The sequence below is a fragment of the Sebastes fasciatus genome, chromosome 11, assembly GCF_043250625.1.
Source record: "Sebastes fasciatus isolate fSebFas1 chromosome 11, fSebFas1.pri, whole genome shotgun sequence".
In the NCBI taxonomy this organism is placed as follows: Eukaryota; Metazoa; Chordata; class Actinopteri; order Perciformes; family Sebastidae; genus Sebastes; species Sebastes fasciatus.
The window spans coordinates 29,114,839-29,137,876 of NC_133805.1; the positions used below are offsets into that span (position 1 = coordinate 29,114,839).

The following is a 23,038-nucleotide window of genomic DNA, read 5'->3' on the forward strand; positions in this document are numbered from 1 at the left end:
AGGGAGAGCACACAGTTCTCACCGGACAGACGTACAGACGTCAGGCACAGATCAACACGCTACAGAAAAGGAAACCCTGGTATGTTAATTCATCATCTTTGTTCAAACCGCTTCAATAAACAACCAACTAAACTGCAAATAACAATTGCTCTGTTGTATTGGGTCTGCGTAAGATCATTCCTATACCTTACCTGTGTATAATGGCAACTGGAAAAAGGAATATTGGAATGATGAAAAATTACTATTTATGTAAGTATCATAAACATGTGTTAGCCACAGAATTTATTTTCTGCAATAATCCAAAACCCAATGGAAAAATCCCATTGTTTTTTTTGTTGAGGTAACCAGGGCGATGCTAACTTCCTGGTTGGCCTACAAAAATACATCATCCCTGCAACACTCTATTACGCATGCTGGCTCACTGTCACACTGTCATGGTTTACTGGGACACCTGAACAGAGCAGAGCCATTGTTATTGTTATTATTTGCACCTGTGCTTTTCCTACTATGACAAGTCCAAATATCTGCTGTGGAAATGTCCTGTTACCAAAAACCAGAGCACACACACACACTGCGAGGTGCAACTATGCCAAAAATGTGGAGTCACACTCAATGAAAAACACACTAATCTCCTTTCCAGAACAATGACAAATCTCACTCTGACATAATCTCCACCTGTGACGCCATAACTTAATTTACCGCCACAGGAGCGAGAGACGAGCAGCGTGACGTCACCGTCCCCCCTCACCGCCACCGCTGAGAGCTGAGAGCTTATCTCCCCTGCACCCGGGCATATCAGGCTCCACTGAGGGGAGATAGTGTCACCCCCACCCCCACCACCTCACCCAGCCCTGCTCTCGCCTTCTCCTCTCCTCGCCTCATCGAGCCTCGCCAAGCCGAGCGGAGCCCGGGGTGTTATCAGTTCCTGATAGTTATCGACTTACATTAAAACATAAGAGGGGAGAGAGGAGGAACAGGCAGATAGACAGACAGAAGGAGGATGGAAACACAAACAGAGTGGGTGGTGATGGATACCGGCTTTCATCATCTGTAATCATGTTGTCCATCTCCATCTTTAAACCGCTGCTGCTTCTTTTATCACCGTTTAAAATCCACCAAAGGGAAAGAAATAAAAGGGATGGAGGGATACATTGAGACTTCAAAAAAAGGAAAAGAAAAAACGTGGTCGTGGTGCCCACGCAATAAAATCATTTGGTTACACAAGTGCAGTTTCTGATAAGGGAAATAAGTTTGGAAAAGCCTCCGTGGGAAAGATTGGAAGGCGCTAAATGTTAAATTAAGTGAAAGTGGAGTCAGTGGATACTGGGTCTGTAGGGTGTATAAAATTAGGATTATGATCGTCACACATTGGATTTTTATAAGAGAAAGTATTAAAAATTACAAACTTTTCCTTTAACAGTAGCTTTAGTTTGAGTAAGATATGCTTTAATAGAATTAGTAACTGCCTGGTTAGACAAGGATGAAAGAAGTGACTTGAAATATAATGATATGGTACTGTATATATAGTTTAATATACCCCTACCGGGTACCTAACTGTTTTGTCACCGCAGACCATTTTTAATTTGACAATGTTCTTGTGGACCAGCAAACTGAAATAAAGGTTAATCATCATATGTTTGGATATTATGAAGGGCTGTCAAAGTCAACGTGATAATAACGTGTTAACGCAAATTTGTTTTACCACTAATTTCTTTAACACATTAACAGATTTTTTAGGTTGTAGTGGGCTCAAATTTTAAAGCTAGAGTGAAGATGCTGGTATCATATGAAACTAGAAAAAACCTAAGGAATCCATTGGTACCAACCATGTCATACTCGTCACAACGGAGGCTAAATAATGCTCTAAAGTTACGCTAAATTTACAAAATAAAAAGGTTGTAGTGGCTCAGCTTTAAGTTTATGAAGCTAGAAAACCTAAGGAATCCATTGGTACCCACCATGTCATATACTAGCTGGTCGTGAAGGAGGTTAAATAACGTCCCAAACTAAATTTTGGCTAGGAAAAACCAGCATGGCCATTTTCAAAGGGGTCCCTTGACCTCTGACCTCAAGATGTGTGAATGAAAATGGGTTCTATGGGTACCCACGAGTCTCCCCTTTACAGAAAGGCCCTCTTTATGATAAGCACATTTGCCCACTCCCATGTTGATAAGGGTATTAAATACTTGACAAATCTCCCTTTAAGGTACATTTTGAACAGATAAAAATGTGCGATTAATTTGCGATTAATCTGAAGACAACGTGTTTTACTCATGTTAGCCAGCTACGTGCATCAGTAATTACAACACAGCCTGCAAATCGAGTAGCTAAGAGGTTGATGACGGACTGAAGACCTTGCATATACTGATGGTATACAGTAAGTTCAAAATCTGTATCCTATTGTTTTGGTTGTGACAGGCAGTGATGACGACATATTCAGCAATGACATACCACAACAGATTGAAGGCAATTACTTGGCACAAATGTTTTTTCAAGATTTATCATTATAATTCAGCTTTTTGGCCTAATCATATACCTTCATCGCCTAATACTGGCCTGCAGCATAGCGGTTGGGAGCCAAGTGGTATGAAGCATGGCATTGGCAACTGACAAATCTCATTTTTTAATTAATTTATTTTTTTATTGACTGTATTGGAGTCCCTAAATTGCTGAATTTTGGCCAAAAAATCCTATTTGACTATATAAAATAAAGAAAAGTAAACAAACTTTAATGATTTTAAAGCTGTAACTGCCAAGTGATGAAAAAAAACATCTAATCAACAGAGCCAGCTACTACTAAAATGTTTGTAGTACATTTTAAAAGTTTGGTACCAATACAATACTTCAATACCTTAAATTAAAAAAATAGAAATGTGTTTTTCTACAAAATATGTTTTTTCCTAGAACAACACGTTAAAACATGTCTGCACACAAGCAGCCATACTCTACAAGAGCTTTTCTTGTATGACACAAAGTCTAAACATGGCAAGGTTTTGATTTAAATCAGGAACTAGTTGATCAATTAATAACTAAAAAAGATTACCAATCTGACCAGGTATTAATGCCAAATTTCTGTGACAGTTTTCAATACTCTTTCAATACACTTTTCACACTGATGATGTTGCAGTTACATGGTACGCCGACGACACTCGATTAAACATTTTAGTAAAAGCATTGAGTCCGATACACAGCCCTGATAATCAGTTGTCAAAATTGTATTTGTCATCTGTCATTTATCATCTGTCAGTCAAGTAATCACTTAATTGTTTGCATGCGTTGCATTACAGTGTTACCTAATGTATGGGATAAGTGCAAGTACACACACACACACACACACACACACACACACACAGATATCGAGCGGCATGCATAATCCAGGGCAAAGACAAAAGGGGAAACCTTGTGATAGCGATCTTGTAATGGATCAGATTGATTGAATTCACTGCGCCGGACAATTTCTCATTCTTAATCCTCAAGATGTCTCTGAATGGATTTTATGTGGGAGGCCCATTCAATTGTTCTCTCACCTCCACACATGAGACTCTCCGACAGCGAGCACAGGCAGACAAAGAACCAGAGAGAGAAAGCGGCAGAAACACAAACTACCTCCACACTCCACAGCTTATTTGATCTCGCAGCCCTTTTCTGTTGACATTTTTTCCTCATATAAAAGGGGAGGCACTTTTATGCTTTTGGTGCTTTTATGCTTGATGTCTGCATTTCTTTGAAAGCTTCTCCTTGGAGAGGGTGGCCAGTTTGGTTTTCTCACTTCCCCTTCCGAAAGAGCTAAGAAGGGTTACTTCGAGCCTTTTATCACTTTTATTGAATACTCATGCAGAGAAAGGAGACCCACTTTATTTATCCTCGGAGAGCTGAGGACTCTGTCGGAGGGGGGGCGGAGCTTTGTGCATTGCAGCGTGCTGCTTGGAACGGCGGTGAAATATGCTGGAAATGCCTGGAAAACTCCAGGCCCTGCTCTCCCAGGAGAGCCCCATCTATAATAGGCCTGGCTGGTTCCCTCTGCTCCCTCGCTGCAACCCTCTCCACACATAAATCTCTGCTCCCAGACCCTGCTCTCCTCCTCCTTCACTCCCGTTGGCTCCCACTCCTCCTCCTCTGCATTTCACTCCTGCCCTCAACCATGCTGCTGCATTAGTCCATTAGTGTTCCTTCCTCCATTTCAACTCCTCCTCAACTCTCCTTCACTCCTCTGCCCTCCTCCAAATTTCTCCCAAATTCTTTATTTTCCTGCTCCTCTTGACAAGCATACATCTCCTTCCCCTGCTCTCCTCTTCCTGTAACCTCCCTTCTTTTTTCTCCTCCAGCATCTCCTCATCTGCCCTCTTTCTACCCAAATTTCTCTCCTCCCCTCATCCTTTTTCCTCCTCCATTCATGCTCCTTTTCCTCTTCCCCTCCAGTGTTGCCTCGATCCATCTCCACACCTCCTCTGACCATCCATCTCCTCTTTGTTGCCCTCCTTTACTCCTCTACTATCTTCCTCCCACCCAAATTCCTCTCCTCCCACATTCTCTTTTCTTCTCCTCTTCCCTCATCTCCTCCTCTTCTTTCTCCTCACCTCATCTGTTACTTTTTTTTTCCAACCCCCTTTACACATAAATTTCTGCTCCCCAAGTCTCTCCTCCTCATTCATTCTCTCTCTCTTCTTTTTTTCTCTTACTGCTCCTTCTGCCCTCCCTCAATTAATGTTTCCTCCGTTCATCTCCACTCCCCCTCTCCGCTGCCTTCCTTTGCCCTCTTCCTACCCAAATTTCTCCCTTGTCCTTATCTTTTCTTCTCCTCCCTTCTCGTGTACTCCTCTATTTCCCTGCTCCCTTGCTCCAACCTTTCCCTCCTCCTCTCTAGCTCCTCGTCTTCCTCTTCATTCCCCTCCTGCATTCCTCTGGCATCAACTACATTTCTGAATCCCCTTCCCTTCTTCGTCTTTCTTCTTCTTTCTTCTGCTCTTCTTCTATTCATGTTTCCTCCCTCCATCTCTGCTCCTCCTCTGAGCGTCCACACAAATCTGCCGCCATCCTTCGCTCCTCTGCTCTCTTCCTCCGATCATAATTTCTCCCTTGACCTCCTCTCCCCTTATCTTACTAGATTTCTCTCCCAACCTTTCCTCCTCTTCTGCTCCTCAGCCCTGCTCTCCTCCTCCTCCTCCTCCTCCTCCTCCTCCTCTTCATTTCTCTCCCATGCGCCCCTCTGGCTTCATCTACACTTTGGCATCACCCTTCTTTCTTCTTCTGCCCTCTTTCCATTGATGTTTCCTTTCTCTCGCTCCTTTCCTCTGCCCTCCTCTCACCTGAATTCTCCTCTTGCCCTTCTTCCTTATTCTTATTATTCATCCAATCTGAATTTCTCTTCTGACCTCACCCTCTCTTCTTCTTCTTCTTCTTCTTCTTCTCTCCCCTCATCTCTTCCTTTACTTTTTATCTATTCTAGTCCTCTGCATGTCTCCTCCTGCTCCTCTTCCTCCCAGTCCACTACTCCTCCTCCCTCATTCAGTCTGACATTTCAGCCAGATTGATGGGTGTCAGTCCTAATACCAGTCGACGCTCTCTGTTAGGATCTGCGTACTCTTCGGTCTTTCACTTCTCCACACACACCGACACACACATCAGTTTGTGCAGAGGAGGGAAGGGGGAATTTGCCGATGTCACTTTAGCAGATTACTAGATTATCGGGGCATCGTGGTGAATTAAGCGGTGGCTAATTGTGGCGGTTATTTTCTTTATTTATTTTAATTGCTGTTCCTTGTCACCTCAGATTACGCCTCCCTCGCCATAAGGATATCAGATCTGTCAGGTACTGGAGGGCTTTGGGATGAGGCCCACACACACACACTTAACTCCAGCGCCGTCGTGTTGTTTGAACCTCCGCTCTGCTCTTAAACAAGGCTTGTCTTGCCATTTTTAATTATCTTCATTTGAGAGTACAGCGTTTTTTATTGAAGTGGATTTTTTTTCTCTCCACCCAATTAGAGCAATAGAGTCAGTCAACCTTTTATATCTGCTTTTATGGCACGATCAGTACAGTATGGCACTAATGGCCAAGGTTGGAGGGTTGATTCATCCTGAGGCCGCTCATGCAAGAAATGCTCATCAGTGGTGCTTCAGATGATAAAATCCACCAAGAAGAAGAGCAGCGGGTTCAGTTGCTTTGTGTTTTGAACAACAGTGGTAGAGCAAAATCTACATTGGGGCCTTGATTCATATTTTTCTTCCTCTGTCCTTCATTTGTTGACCACAAGGTAATCCCATCACATCTGGTCCACAGATAAAACCTGTTTTTTTTATGCATTTCGAGGCAGGCCACCTTCAGGGGCCCTGTAAACCCCAAGTTCACTTTGTGTTTTGTTCGTGGTAATTTGATTAACTGCAAATTTCTTTTTGAAAAAATGCCACTAAATTACCACAAAATTGGTCAACACAGTCTCACAGCAGTTTGTGAAATAGTCATGAAATTTAATCTATTTGATTTGTGTACATAGACACAAATTTAAATTTTTTTTTGGTGACGCTCAGCACGACTTTTAATGACGTATTTTTGTGCTTTTTCCTTCGAATGTCCAGCAACACGTGACGCACGTGTCAATTTCCACTCCAGGATTTCAAAATAAAACTACTTAGTTAGGCTTAGGAATAGATCGACTTGGTAAGGCTTAAGCAACAAAACTACTTAGTTAGGTTTAGGAAAAGGTCGCGGTTTGGGTTAAAATAACTCCGGAAGTGTCGTACTTCCCAGTTCACAATAACGTGGATTACATTAGATGTGATTTTGTGCTGACCATCACGAATAAAATGTGAAATTCATGTCTATGTGCATGAATCAATATATTAAATTTGGTGACAATTTCACAAACTGCTGTGCAACTGGGCTGAATTGGAACAGGTCCTGATTTTTGAGGTTCAGGCCAAAAACAGCTCTGCATTAAAGGGGACACATCATGCTCATTTTCAGGTTCATACTTGTATTTTGGGTTTCTACTAGAATATGTTTACATGTACTACATACTGCTCACTACATACAATACTGAATATACCTGAATTCACCCTCTGAAACCACTTTGCAAAGGTAGTTCTTAAGCTGTGGGTGATATATTCTAGTGAGCCTGCATGTGACATAGGAAGGGGAGCCAGATCTGAATGGCTTGTTGAATCACGTTTTCTGATCCCACAAAAAACTGACTGGGTTGTCTTATTCCACAGTTTGTGGGTTGGTAGGCACTCTAGATACCCAACTGTATGAGCACAAGTGCTGAAAAAGTGAGTTTTTCCTGATACATCCCCTTTAAAACAATGCAGGGGGCTGCATTGGTAGGGGCATGATGTTTAAGGCACTAGCGAGGAAATTAAATATGAAGTTGCAATTTAAGTTACAAGTACAACCGAATGCTGAATAAGCCACTCTTAGGTGACCAAAATGATAATATTAACTTTCATGAACTGAAAACACACTGTGAAAGGGTTAAAGTTTTAAGACGAAAACACGGACAACTCCCAGACCGGACAACGCTATGGTATTGACCTGTCAATCTCAAGGTAGACACACCCTAAAGCATCCCCTGCTTTATGGTCTATCTGACTGTAAATAGAACAATAATTTACTTAATGAACATCATGCTGTATTGAAGAAGACTTGAAACTAGTCATTGAGACCATAAACTCATGTTTACAATGTTTACTGAGGTAATAAATCAAATGAGAAGTAGGCTCATTTTCTCATAGACTTCTATACAATCACACTTCTTTTAGCAACCAGAGGAGTCGCCCCCTGCTGGCTGTTAGAAAGAATGTAAGTTTAAGGCACTTCAGCATTGGCTTCACTTCTCAGCCCCGGAGGTAGCCTACTGGCTTAAACTTGACCTTAAGGAAGTGCCCTATTTAAAACTGTGGTGTACAAAAGGTACATTACGCTCCAATGGCTCATATCATTTTAATTTGACTACTTAAAAGCCTCAGGGTGCATACATAATGCACAGAGAGCTGGGCCGAAAAAACAAAAAACTGATTAATCCGTCCATGCAATAGTGGGTATCCCCTGCAAAATCACTAGTTGGAAATTATATAATCTCCCATGTCTTCTAATATAGACACTAATATGTCCTATAATATAGGTTTAATAAAGTAGTGGCTCATTACACAGAGATTAGAAACATGCTTGTTGAGCTGTGGTGCATTTTTCCAAATCTATACATGCTGTAAATGCCAAAGCTGTTCTGAGTTAACCCACAAACCCCCATCTGAGAGTATTTTTGTAGTTAGATGATTCAGAAAGGAATTACACAACTGTTTGAGGGCGTAACAGTGGAGAGCTTGAAACTAACGATCAAAGACAATCTGTCGCTGTACCAGTGGAATAAACCATTTTGGTGGTGTGTGAAGTCTCTCGGTCATCCAGGTCACGGACTGGTATATATCTAAAAGTGCTCAGTCAGTCAAAGGCAACTTTAAGGTGTTTCGGATGAGAGGTGAAACGTTTTCAAGAATTTAAAAAGAAAGTTGCTTTTGACTTCTTGATACATCTTAAGAGACCTTTCTGAGGATTCCTCAATACCCCTGGAGCCCATTTTTGGTGTAAACCTGTGCTGATGTAAACCATCAAACATTGATGGTCCAGCTGGGTTGCTGTTGAAGAAGGGACTCAAGCCAATAGGGCCTCCTCTTTCTCTCTCTCTCTCTCTGTCTCTGCTTCCTGAGCGCTCCTGCTCTGCCTCTGTTTATCCTCAAACATCCCCTCTTGTCAACAGATTAGGACTGAACCCCGCTGTCTCTTCCTTTCTTCGTCTCTCTCTGCCTCCATCTCTCTGTCTTTTGGCCTGTCTCTTTACATCTGCGCCTCTGCTCTATTCTTGTGACGGGAGAAACGAGTGGAAGGAGGAGGAGGAGGAGGAGGAGGAAGGGGGAGAAAAGGGAGAAAAAGAAAATCTATGTGTGTGAGTGTGAAAGAGAGAGAGGAGAGAGATGGGACAGGTGCTTGCAGTGCAAGAATTGCTTTGCTTGCTTCGCTTGCATGATCAGGCTGCAAAAATGTTCAGCTCAAGCAAAAGTGCTGTTCAAGAATCGACTCTGAGATACAGGCTTCCTCGCCTGTGGCCAGAGCGGCGCTGGCAGCACAGCGTCGGATCACAGCTGCAACACGCTGCATCGGACCCACACACACATATACACATACAGGGCAGAGCGGTAATTACAGAGGGCCGCAGACGCGCGGTCAACCACACAGAGATGTAGTCGGCCTGCGTTGGGAAGCCAGGCCCACCGCTGGTACCGAGCAGTAAATCAGGCTGCTCAGAGGCAGAGACAGTAAGAGGAGAGCATACAGAAGACACCTGGAAGACCCCAAAACAGGCTAAACACACATTAGTCTGCAGCTGCTGCATGTAGGGGACGGATTCACTCTGATCACATTTACAGGCTTACACCAGCTCAGCTGGAGACACTGATCTGCTGCTCTGCTCCGTTCTGTGTTTCTGATCTCCTCTGTTGGTTCTCTGCTCGTGTTTTCTGTCGGGGTTCTGCCTCTGTTTTGTTTTTCTGCCCTCTTCTGTTTGTGCTTTGTTCATTTATGTTCTTCTCTTCCTTTACTGTTCCGTTCTCTCTCTATTTTGTTCTGTTTCTTCTGTTCTCTCCTGCTCTTTTTCGGTATTCTCTTTCTGCTCTGCTTCGTTTTGTTCTGTTTGATTCTCTATAGCGAGAACAATCAAACTCTCCTAATCTACTTTACCCTCTCTACTCTACCCTTCCATCCGGCTATACAGCCAATACACTCAGTAGCTTTAGCCCTAATTAATCGGAGCTCCTTAGAACATTGATTGATTATCAAAAACGATCGAATCGGATTGTAATCGAAAGACAAATGCATTCATTTATCAATCCAGGACGATCAGACTTTTTGCAGATATATTTCCACCTTGTGTATCGCTCTATTCAATCTTATTGTATTATAATAATCTAGTCTATTCTATTCTATTCTATTCTAGGTGGTCAGCTCTGCTCCAGCCTGGGAGCTCCTCCGACTGTCTGTCTGGGCAGATCACCGTCTGTGGTTTATCACACCAGCGGCCTGCGGCACCAGGGACCCAGGTGCTAAAGCAGGTACACACACACACACACACACACACACACACACACACACACACACACACACACACACACACACACACACACTCTCACACACACTCACTCACACTCACACACACAGTTGAACTGTTCACATCAGGCCACCTCAATTAATCACCTCTGTCTTTGGAGCCCTGACTGCCCTCAAACACAAACGCACACTCATCCTCTCTCTTGCTGTGTGTGTGTGTGTGTGTGTGTGTGTGTGTGTGTGTGTGTGTGTGTGTGTGTAGAGAGAGAGAGCGAGCGAGAGGGCAATCTATCAAGGTGATCGATAAATAGGGACATTAATATTAGTAATGGGGCTCTCCTCCAGTCCAGTGAATATGTCTCCGTCTTTATGGTAAAATATGAATTTTTCTTGGCACCTGCACGTTTGCAGCGGGGCCGCGCGCACGGGCACGAGCACGCGAGACTCTACCTGCATGCTAAGAGAAGGACGCTCATGGTCTCTATTATATCTCTCTCTCTCACGCACACACACACGCACACATACACTAAACACACAACAGACACATACCAGACACACACACACACACACACACACAGAGACTTTCTCTCTCTCGAGGGACACTCGTGCTGGTCTCCACTCTCTCTCTCTCACTCTCTCTCTCTCACACACACACTTACTGAGATTGAAGGAATGCACGTGCCTGGCGCGTGCGTCTCCTATGTGTGCGCGCACGTGTGTGTGCATGTGTGCGTGTGTATGTATGCGTGTGTGTTGGAAATTGATCCAGTGTGACTCATGTTAAAGCCCGGTGACCAGACTGTGCATTGGATCCTCGCCTCATCAATCATCCCCGGGCTGGCAGGCTATGCGCAGTGTGTGTGTCGGTGTGTTTGTGTGTGTGTGAGAGTGCGTGTGCGCGTGCTTGCAACTCATCCTCCTTTGACCCACACTGCGTTTTGTTTGTGTCACCCAAATCTATCTATTCATGCGTTTCAAAGGTCACGTCAAAAGCAATGCCGTGTGCAGATGCTCCACATCTCTCTCACATAAACGAGTAAATTGAAGAGAAATGAACGCAACGCGTCTGGACCGTCTCTTTTTTGATTCCCAAAGACCCTGAACACCCCACCACGACTCTGTCCCCTCTTCAGCGCCTGTTGGGATGTAATGATGATGTCCAGGGCAGCACAAATCTATGGCAACATAACACATTTACACATTGGCCAGACATGTAGACGCACACACACACACACACAAGCACAGACAGACAGAAAGAAAGAAAGACACCCAGAAAAGCGCACAGACGCCCGGACACACACAGCCGGGTAAAAGAAGGGAAGAGGTATTGATAAAAGAGAAAGTTTCCCAGTTGAGACAGAGTGTGTTTAGACATCTCTTTACCTTGGTTTAAAGTGATGGCCAAAGTTAGGATCCACAGGGCTGGCATGGTTCAGCCGAGCTTCAGATTCCTCCCCTCGGATCTGAATCCCCCAAAAGACACCATCAATTCCTCCCGAGCGGATCAATCTAACTGGAATCCTCTTTGAGTCATGAGAGTGAAAGAAGACACATTTAGAGGAAAACAAAACCCCTCTCTTCCTCTCTCCTCCTTTCCTTTCCTTTCTTCTACTCGTTTCCCCTGTTTTTTTCGCCGTGCGTAAAATCAATCTGTCTCCACTTTTTATTGTCTGTTCTCTCTCTCTTTGGTTTCTCTGTCTGCGTCCCTTTTCCTCTCTGCGCTTTAGATTTCCATTTAAACAGGACTGAATTCCTCTCTCCCTCTTTTCTCTCTCTCTCTCTCTCTCTCTATCTCCCTCTCTCTCTCTCTCTCTCTGCCCCCCCTCCTCTCATACAATCAGTAGCACACACCCCCTCCCTCCTCCTCTTCCTCCTCCACCTCCTCCACCGCTCCAAATCTCCGTTTTGGACTCCACAGAGAGGAAGAGGAGGAGGAGGAGGAGGAGGCGCTCCAGCGGCCGCACCGAGAACTGCGCTTTAAATATTAAAAATCATCAAGTGCTTTAAACTCAGAGTGCACCTTTAGCACAGATTCTGTAGCAGGTATTTTATAATATTTAAATAAAAGTTACAAAATGGTCATGTAGATTTTAGGCATATATTCTCACATAGTTTCACTCGCTTTCGAGCATCCCATTTTACTCACTTTGTGCTCACAAGCAATAATAATGTAAATTCATGTCTTAAAACCTTCTCCTTTTTTCAATCAGCTTGTTGCTATGAGTAACAGGGTCCTGTACGTGAACGCAACATTTTCTACCAAAGTTAGAACCCTTTTTATTTATTATTTTCACACAGTTGGGAAAAAGTAGTCAGATCCTTTACTCAAGTAAAAGTAACAATACCACTCTGTAAAAAAAGAGACTCTGTTACAAGTAAAAGTGCTGCATTCAAAATTCTACTTGAGTAAAAGTACATGAGTATTAACAGCAAAATGTACTTAAAGTATCAAAAGTAAAAGTCCTCAATATGCAAAATGAATTTCAGTGTTTAATTATGGAAACTTCAAGGTCTCGACGGATTATATCTCTCTCATATCCTACACAAGATAATACATTATTATCGTATGCTAAAAGATAAAAACAAAAAAAACATTTGTGGGGGGACTTCAGGGCCTCTTTGTAGGGATGCGGGCTTTTAATATTCAACAATGCATCATATTTAATACGTTTATCACGTTTTGTTTGTAAAATCAAAGTATCTACAGCTGTAAAATAAATGCAGTGAAATAAAAAATACAATATTTCCCTCTGAAATGTAGTGGAGTAGAAGTATAAAATAGTATAAAATGGAAATACTCAAGTAAAGTACAAATACCTCAAAATTGTACTTAAGTACAGTACTTGAGTAAAGGTACTAAAGGTTATTTTGCACCACTGTTGTTACACATCTCTGCATATCAGTCTTCATCCTTGCTTTTCTCACACTGGTTTTAGGTGGAAAGAGCTGGAGAAAGATGATGTCATCTGATGTCCCCATTGAGAAACTTTTGAATCAAAAAGCTTTGGGTCAGTAACGTTGGAGAAACGAGAGTACGCTAGATTTTAAAATGATCCAAACGAAAGAAACCCATGCAGCCCAGTGGTGCCAACTCTTCTCCAATGAAAGTAGAGAGCAGCACGAGCTCCAAAAGTCGCTAAATCTAGCGAGAAAGTCGCCAAATGAACATAAACAATGAACATGGCTACGGTTTGTACTCACAGCTGTCAAGTTAGCAGCTTCTGTAGTACTCCGGTCATGCGCAATGAGTGCACGGGCAGAATGCGCGCAGGTAGACGCGCAGGTAGACAGACAGGTAACCTGTATGAAATGATTGGACGGGTTATTACAGTCCTGACAGCCACTACCGGATTTTAAACAGGGTTTTTTTCCAGAGCATTTGATTTATTGATTTATTTTATGTTTATTATGTTTATATTTATGTTATGTTTCTAAAATACATTATCCACCCTAGCTCTAACAAAAAACTTTTCACATTTGTTTATTAAGTCGTGAATATTCACAGTCATAGACAAATTCTGAAAACATGAATAGCCTTTGTTGTCTACTCTAACTCTCTGTCTATATGACAGACCTGTCAGTCAATATGAAAGTAACATCAGGCCCAAATCATTTGGGTTTCAATTTTAATGTTTCCTTTTGCATTTGTAGTGTTTACTGTTCTCTACACTGTTGGATCACTAAGTTTACCTTTACTCTCATTATAATAAATATTATTTTCTCAAATAAAATATTTGCCTTTGACTCACTGTCACTGTGACTTTTTGTTTTTATGTTTGATCTGCTGTATAATACCATTATTATATTGCTATTCAGCTCACAGTATGGCTGCTACGAGAGTACCTGCAGTGACACTAACCGTATGTAACATTTCCATTCCGGTAATAATTCCATTACAGCCTATTCCTGTAACAGGAGTTGCGTCATACTGTATGGACTAAACTAATAACTATAATGACCTCATCACAGTATATGAATTTTGTGTGATATTTTGCTATAATTCTGTTATTTCCATCATTTGTTAGTAGGAACTTACTCTCCGGCATGTTGTGTGTTTAAAGTGACTTCTTTTCAGGGAAGCTTGAGGTCAAATAAACCATTTTCCAAAAATGTTAAAAAATATCAGAAGCTATACGAGCCTTTATATTCTTACAGATACGTGAGCTAACAGTGTGCAAATATAGCAATATGTTGCAGAACATTTATTTGGTGAAATAAGTATTCTATTGCAAACTGTGCTATTCACTCCAAAGAGGTCAGCCGTGACGCTGCACACTTTTAGCTCTTACATTAACAAGTCTTAACTAGATCACATTAGTTTGGTGAAAACTGATCAAGTCTTAACAACAGGACATAAGTTATTAAGAGCAAGTTGAGCAAAAACAAGTCCTTTATCCTCAGACAGATGGACAGAGTTATGGATATCCATCTGTGTGTGAATTACCACCATTTGCCGTGTAATTAGCATAAGTCTGATTATTAACCTTCAGACCAGTATCAACATGTGGTAACAATGTTCCCCCAAACCAGTCCATACTGAAGGGCTGGCGGCAGGGAGGAGATAGGAGGGATAAAAGGAAGCCAATGAGAGAGAAAGAAAGAAAGAAAGAAAGAAAGCACATTTGTCTGTGAGAGAAAGAAAGCATTATTTGATCATTAATTTTAGAAATAATGAGATAAAGACGACTGCCAATTAGAAATGTAATTCGACTGAATTAAGATTGAAACTCAGTTGGTGGTTTTCCTAATTTTATAACCAACCAACCAAACGTATATAAACATAGAACTATTGAATTATTGAATTATTGCACTGTACTGCCCTCTGTTGGACATTTTCTTTAACTGCTTATGGCTTTTTAGAACCTGTTGATAATTATAGTCTCACATTCAGTGATAACAAGTTGTGTGAATTATTTTATCAAATCTATTATTTATTGAAATGGTAATGTTCCAAACTTTTGTACATAGTAACTAAGGAAACAATGCTTCATGAAAAGGAAGATACTTACCCTTTGAAAAATCAGGATGTTACAAAATATTAAAGAAAGTTCAAAAGCCATTTACAAAAAGTCCTTGTCAAGTAAGTCCTTGTTTATACGATACAAAATTATTAATACAAAGATTTGGGTGATATTGATGTGCATATTTAAAGTGAGCTTTATTAAAAAACAAACAAACATTGATTTTGGAACAGAACTTTTTAGTTGCAATGAACGATGACATTTGAAGGAAGTCATCTGAGGCATCTGATTGGGAGTTAAAAATCCTTTATCAATACATGGATGACCAATGTGTTTCAACTCAACAAGTCTTTGGTTCTGCATGTATTAATAAAGGATTATTAACTCATAATCAGTGTGCCTCGGATGTTCTTCAGACTGCCAACTAATACCAAGGACTTCATTCAAAAGTAAGCTGGACACTCATTGTTTTTTTATTTGAATTTGACGACTCGCCCACCTGATTATTGACTTCAACATCACCAACACAGAGTTTCTTGACCGAGAGAAACACTCCTAATTTTTTCATCAGAACTATGTAGTTGTTTGAGGAAATGCCTGGTTGGTAATTTTCCTGAAGCGGTGTAGTAAACTGCGATGAACCGCAACAAGAAAAGGACCAACCCAGGCAGAAAACGGATCACCGTCTGGACCAACATTTCAGTATTTGGGATCAGATCTGATGTTGAAAGTTTCTGAACAGGAAGAACCAACGACGAGACGGGTGAAATTAACCCAAATGCATGTTTATTGAAGTCAACAACTGAACTGGTATTTTAACAAAAAAAACAAACAAAGAAAACAAATACTGTATGAACATCCAACAGACACAAACCCACCACAGCATGCGGTTGGGTCTCGCCTTGATGACATCATCAGCCATAGTACAAATTAACATACATGACAGCATTATTCTCATGTGATATGGATATTTATTCAAAAGGAAGACTTGTCATCCAAAATAATGAGTTTAAAAACAAAGATGCCGTTTTAGTCACCGAAATAATAACATTTTTGTGAATGCAACACACATAAAGAGTGTCTCCGGAGTCTGTTTGGGGTCGATTAATACACACCTCACACTCATACACAAAACACACGTACACACACATATGCACAAATACACCATAGTCACAGACGCCATGCCTGCCGTGCATATGCAGAAATGTGTGTGGATGTGCATGTACCCAAAGTGTGTGTGCAAAGTGTGTATGAGTATCCAGTAAAGGCAACACTATATACTGTACATGAAATTATAGAAAAAAATGGTTGTTGAAACAATAAAATGCGAAAAAGAAAAAAAAATTCTAACATTCAAGATTTGGAAAAATCTAATTCAAACCAAAAAGAAAAAGAAAATGATTATCAATCGAACTGAAAGTAATACATTTAAGATTATGCACACCTTTTACAAAACATAATGTCAAAATCAATTTGTTTGTACTACAAAAATAAAAAAGATGACTGGCAGCTAGTGTGCGTCTGCCTGAAGAGGAGTTGGTGAGTGGTGAGGAAGGACAGCTCGGTCTGACTCGAGAGGGCAAAGAAAAGCTGCTGTTTGCCGGCATCTGGTGACAGCTTGTCATTACTGCACTGATGCAATGAAATATGAATTAGACGCCACAATTCGACACCAGCATACCCCTGCATCAGCAGCAGTGGTGGGGGGAAAGCAGAATGAGCCCTACTCCATCAGTATTATCCCGAGGACTGCTGTGTTGAGGAGGTACAGACGGGTCTAACCGGGACGCGGTCTATGTTTGCAGATCAGAGGTCAGCAGGGCAGACCGCCGCGCTCGTCTCAGGAGAGATGCTTGTCGGCACTCGTCATCTCCAACACTATCTACATTTCCAACCTTTTCTCATGCAAGCTACATGCTAGCACACTAACTAAGACGAAGGACAGGACGATAAATTACAGGCAAATACAGGTCCATTAGTTTTTAAAGACACTACACTTTTGTTGAGTATGAGGCAGGTATTCTTTTTCACCATTCACTGAGCAGAATTCGACTGGGGGTTAAATACAAATCAAAAAGGTTACTCTTCAAAGTGGACAATAAGCTCTGTGAGACAAAGCCCATCCTCTGGTCTGCAGACACTGAACACTGTGAACAGCTGCGGAGCAAACGTGGGAATAAACAGTGTTCTGAATTCTTCCAGATATTCATCTCGGTTTGTTTAAAGTTGTCTGGTGCACCACGTCCAAACAGTCTCCGATAGAACACTGTTTAAGCCAAGTTTACACTAGCATCACCCTAAAATTCCAAGCGAGAGCTCTAGGAAGAAAAGAAAAAAACACACACACAACAGCTGACCCTGCTTCAGGTCACGTCACCCTTTGTGGTATAGCTAGCTTATAGACACACTAGCCGGGCCACTTGCTTTCAAAGCAGCTCGCTAGGTAGCAGTTAACGACAACAGAGAGGTAAAGTCCTTCCCCTTCCGAAAAAAGATTTATAGTAGTTAACGGCGAAAAAATAGATTTTTGATTCTGTTTGAATTGCGACCATGAATTACACATATGATGTTTGTCAATTTAAAAGATTATTTTGCAAGTCAAGAAAGTCAAAGTTTGTCGTAAAACTGTTAAAGTATAAGGTTGTGAAAATACATAACTAGAAAGGCTGCTCACCCTCTCTCTCGCTGAAGCTACGATGCCTGTCTCTGCAATCCATTACCCATACTACCATACTATTTAGTATGCCAGGAAAAGACTCAGTATGTCCCAATAAATAGCATGTCAAATGCAGTATATCAAAAATACCAGGATGTCCTACTGCAATATGCAAGCCAGCATGCTTTTCTGTCTATTCTGACCCACAATTTAGCGGATATATGAGCAAGAGGGTCAAAGTTCAATGCGCAATGTTATGACAAAAGTAGTGTGTCCCAATTGTACGCTGCATGCAACAGTACGTACTTTGTAAGGACAGCTGCAGTATGTACTAAAAGTTAAAAGAAAAAGTATGGAACATAGCCAAAGTGTCTCGTACTGGGATGTACTCACACCAGCAAGTTTGCTCGTTTATTCACTTCCCGCCCGATAAAAATACCAGGAGTCGCCGGATCAAACACATCAGGTAAGATAACATTTCATCTGTGTGTGGAACATAGTTACGTTAGCTAGCTAGCTAGCGTTGGTGACGTATATTGTGCGAAGAGATGTAGTTCACTAAGCGGTTTCACACAAAACTACAACAAACTGGGACTTTCTTGACTCGCAAAATGACCTTTTAAATTGACAAACATCATATGTGTGATTCATGCCACAATTCAAATGGTATCAAAAAATGATTTGTCCCTCGCCGTACATATTTTTTCCCCATATAAAGTCCCATGGGGGACACACCGGAAGGGGCGGGACTTCGCCTCTCCATGCGGGGAAAGGTACGAAAAGCACAATCCCTGAACGTTCCCAAGAAGGGTGTACAAAAAACTATCACAGACATTAACTGTCTACGGGTAGACTGACAACAGCAAATGGATTCCTCTCCAAAACACTAACGAAAAGTGCCGCAGAGAGCCATCAGCGCACGCCAGCAAAAACCGAGAGACGCTACTTCTACTGTACGTCTATGGACTCCTGAATGAGAGGGAGACCAGCGAGGAGAACCGGACATCGATCAGAGATGGGAGGCGGGAGACGAGGGGGGGACGGAGCGATGAGGGGAGGAGAGTCCAGGTGAAGGTGGATCAGGACGCAGACAAGATGATTGATTAAAGAATGGAAAGAATTGGACAAGTGGAGCGGGGGGGAAAGAAAAAGAGAAGAGGACATTTACATTCCTAAATGACTTTCTTCAGTGTTAGTGCAGCCCAGACTCCAGCTCGGGCACCCTGCCCACCAAGCCAAACCTTGGCATGTGTACAGTCTGGAGCCCAGAGCCTCTTAGTTAGATTGCAATCAATTTCCACGACCGGGCCAAGTGGAGCTTGCCAGCGCCAAGGCGAACTCCCAACCTTAATAAAACACCGTTCATTTATGGGAACCTTTTGCTAAGCTGGCGAATGATTCCTGCTACACACACACAGAAAAAAACAATAACAGAAAAGGGTTTTTGCCAGGAAGTCTGTCATAATGCATGTAGGAAGTCCTGTTTGGCCCCGTAGTGGAAAGCAAGCAAACATTTTCACCTCCCAGAAGCAGCGACCGTGCCAGCTTCTTAAGAGGAAGTCATGATGTCACTACTCAATGAATTTAGCGCCAGGTGGCCTCGCCAAGACAAGCAGTCTGCTGCAGGGAGAAAGATGGCGGAGTCGAGCGGTACGTTTCAGCGAGGAAGACCACGTGCGGCGCGGCAGTGCTACTCCAGGAAAACTCCACCAAACACTTTGATACCTTTTCGAAAGCTGCGTTCGAACCGAGGTTTTTTGCTACAGTTTAGTGTTTTGGAGCAGAGGGCCGACAAAGCAGGGAAACAAATGGCGACACTGAATGTGGCGCACGGAAAATAAAAGTAAAGAAACAGCATCAAAACCTCGAATACAAGTTGGAAAAATCAGATGTATGGACTCCTGGACTGACAAACCGACAGACACTGTAAACTGTTAACACTGACAGTAACACACTGAGGCACTGACAAGAGAAAATCTCTCATGAGTGGCCCAAAATTTGAAAGGAATAAAAGAAAAAGAAATAAAAGAAGGAAAACATTCCTCATACAAATATTTGCAGTTAAGGTTAGTTTTCATCGCAACATCATCGTCGTTATTTTTATACTTTTTTTCCCAGATATTGATAGCTTTGACTCTGCATTTCCACGCATGTAATAAAAACAGGCAGGCTTTTTTTTTTTTTTTGAGTATATAAGTTACTGTAATGCAGTAACAGACTGTATGAGATACAGGAGAGATGAGAGAGAAAGAGAAGAGGGATAGAAGAAGGACAGAAGGTAGAGAGAGAGTGTATTTACAGCACACCAAACATTTTCTGTCAAGTAAAAAGAATGCTATATAATTCTATATATATATATTTATATATGTATACTGGAGCCCGTCGGCTTGGTAACGCAAGGCGGGAATGCTATCGTTGCATGAGTGTTGCATGTCGTGTGGTTTCTGCGCTGTGGGAAATTCAACGGCTTGTACCAGGGTTTTTGTGATGACGCAGGGACGAGGTTTGATGGCATGAAAAGATTAAACTGTGAGAGAGGGAGATTATGTTTGTCAGTAATAATTTGCTTTGGATGGATTTCTCTGCCACTAGGATGTTTACAGAGGGATACTGCCTTGTTAGATGGAAAGAATGAGGACAAATAAAAAGTGAAAAAGACAGAGCTGGTTTGGTTTAAATGTTGAGGAGACAGGTTGGCGAGGTGTGACAAGTGAAGTATCAGCTCAGTGGATGCCGGAATGTGAGTTACAATTTTGCTTTTTCGAGGCGCTGACAGTTAGAAGTAGGATACGATGGGTAGAAACATGTTAATGTGTCATTCAGAAATAATTCAGACGTGTTAGTACAGTAGGAGGCTCCTGTTTGTTAATCTGAACATATACGAGCATTCAAGTCTGTGTGAGAAGAGTTCCCCCCAAAACTGACTCATTCATGTATGTATGTATGTGTGTGTGTGTGTGTGTGTTTGAGTGTGTAACTTCAGTTCGTCCGTATGTCAGTGCAAAATCTCACTTCCCTGTATCAATGCAAAGAGGGTAGTACCAGTTGCTTTATCCTGCCCACAGTTCCTCCCCTCCCATCGTCCCTCCAACCGAGTGAAGAACTGAAGCTTCGTGAAAAAAAATGGAGGTTTTCTTTTTCCCCCTTCACTCCTCCCACTCTCCTCTAAATCCACGTCCTCCAGCTTCTCCTCCACCGCTCCCCGTCCTCTGTCTAGATGAAGTACTCCTTCTTGTCCTCTGCTCCGGAGTGGCCTCCCTCTGCGTTGATGATGGCCGTGTCTGCATCGGGGGCGTCGTCCGAGCCCTTGGCCTCGTGGGTCAGATACGTTCCTGTGGAAGGAGAGAGTCAAAGAGACACAGATGGTGAGAGAGAGAGGGAAAGAGGGAGACAAGGGGGAGGAGAAATAAGATTGCTGAGGCAGTAAAAGTCAAACATTGGAACGGTAAAATGACAAAAGGCCAGTTATAAACTGGTGTGACAAGATGTTCCAATATGATGTCTAACTTATCACTTCAGGTACTTTTGCTGCTTCTTTTTTTTTTGCTTTTAATGTGGCTGAGTTACTAAAGTTGTCTTCAGGTTGTGGGCACGGTAGGAGACACAAAGTCACAAGAACAACTAATAAAAAAGGTGTTTATCTGGGTACCATACAAGATTTGTCTTTGGAGAAGTTTTACTTTGGTTATGACGGGTCAGAAGAAAGACAAAACTCAAGTTAAATCCCTGACACCCCGTAGTATGCAGGTCCAAGGACATCTTAAATTCAGTTGAAAAGTGAACATTTTTAGACATCTAGGTTACATATAACCTTTGTTTTCACAGCATTTCAATGACTATATTTCAATGTTTAGTTAGGATCTGCTTCCCAGTGAAATATATAGTATGATCTAGATATTTAAAAAGCTTTTTAGCCCAATTTTAACCAAGAGACGTCTTTTGACCTCCAAATCCGTACTTAAAGGGGACACATCATGCTCATTTTCAGGTTCAGACTTGTATTTTGGGACTCTTCTTGAACATGTTTACATGCTTTAATGGTAAAAAAACAATTTTTTTTCTCATACTGTCTGAATATCCCTGTATTCACCCTCTGTCTGAAACACTCCGTTTTACTGCCTGTCTCTTTAAGACCCCCTCCTGAAAAAGCCCAGTCTGCTCTGATCGGAGAAAAATATGGTGCACGTTTGCAAAGGTAGTTCTCAAGCTGTGGGCGGTATATTCTAATGAGCCTGCATGTGACATAGGAAGGGGAGACAGATCTGAATGGCTTGTTGAATCACATGTTTTCTGATCTAGGCAGCCCACAAAACACTGACTGGGTTGTCTTATTTCACAGTTTGTGAGTTGGTAGACACTCCAGATACCCAAATGTATGAGCACAAGCACTGAAAAAGTGAGTTTTTCATGATATGTCCCCTTTAAAGGGCTCCATCAAGCCTTTGTCATCCAAGTAAAACCATGTCCCGTGTTTCAGTAGGTTTGTATTCTACAGTTGTAAGATTCAAAGAGCAACTGCACGACTTCTTTTAGATAATTTTGGACCGCAGGGAAGCGAGGGCCAGCCCTGTAAACGTGAAAGTCTGTCCCTGACTTACTGAGTGAGTGGTGAAGTCAGCGAGTGTTATGGTTTCCCCATTGGTCGTTGCTCTTTCAAAATGAATACAGTCCTCAATTACGGCTTTTACAGCCACAATTGACCATACACAATCCAGCCATGTACTATATGTTTTCAACCTAGTCTTGGTCTCATAATGATTATACTTCTACGTTTATATCTCCCTTTTAAAGTGAGCATGAAAGTGCATTCTTGATATTGGAAATAGAAGATTTGACGGAATAATCTTAATTCAAAGTCCACTTAGAAGCTTTTTCTGGAGCTCTAAGCCACATATCATGGACTTTATCACCCAACAGACTTAAATTAGTTGACTCAGTTGACATCATGTGACCTAGGTATGGAACTTCGGTCATATGATAACAAGTGGTTGTATACAATATGGCAACCTGACATGGACAAGAGACTGAATGAACAGCAGAAACACCGGGCCAAAAAAACGGCACAGCATCGACTCCCAGACAGGACAACGCCGTGGTAGCAACCTGTCAATCACAAGGTAGCCACGCCCTAAAGCATCCCCTGCTGGACTATTTGACTCTAAATGGGACCATAATTTACCAAATGAACATCATGCTGTATTGACGAAGACTTGAAACTAGCGGTTGAGACCATAAACTCATGTTTACAATGTTTACTGAGGTAATAAATCAAGAGAGAAGTAGGCTCATTTTCTCATAAACTTCTATACAATCAGACTTCTTTTT

General features: G+C 42.0%; 2 protein-coding genes and 1 long non-coding RNA gene across 8 annotated transcripts in view; 1 reads left to right on the top strand and 2 right to left on the bottom strand.

Moving 5' to 3' along the window:
* Positions 1-12,014, bottom strand: part of kirrel1b (kirre like nephrin family adhesion molecule 1b) — a 96,963-nt gene extending 84,949 nt beyond the window's left edge. Inside the window, exon 1 of one of the 2 annotated variants that reach the window (XM_074652135.1) lies at positions 11,480-12,014. In XM_074652135.1, coding sequence (XP_074508236.1) covers positions 11,480-11,525 — 46 coding nt within the window. In that variant the 5' untranslated portion in view covers positions 11,526-12,014. The remainder of the gene's footprint in view (positions 1-11,479) is intronic. The other variant, XM_074652134.1, reaches the window with a different exon arrangement.
* LOC141777666 (uncharacterized) lies at positions 9,255-13,174 on the top strand. The gene is made up of 3 exons (XR_012595936.1): positions 9,255-9,386; positions 9,987-10,101; positions 13,033-13,174. It is a non-coding gene; the product is annotated as an uncharacterized LOC141777666 (long non-coding RNA).
* A 2,647-nt stretch (positions 13,175-15,821) lies between these two features.
* The window catches only part of cadm3 (cell adhesion molecule 3), a 108,440-nt gene continuing 101,223 nt past the window's right edge, over positions 15,822-23,038 (bottom strand). For all 5 annotated transcript variants that reach the window (XM_074652137.1, XM_074652136.1, XM_074652139.1 and 2 more), the window contains one exon: positions 15,822-21,045. In XM_074652137.1, coding sequence (XP_074508238.1) covers positions 20,927-21,045 — 119 coding nt within the window. In that variant the 3' untranslated portion in view covers positions 15,822-20,926. The remainder of the gene's footprint in view (positions 21,046-23,038) is intronic.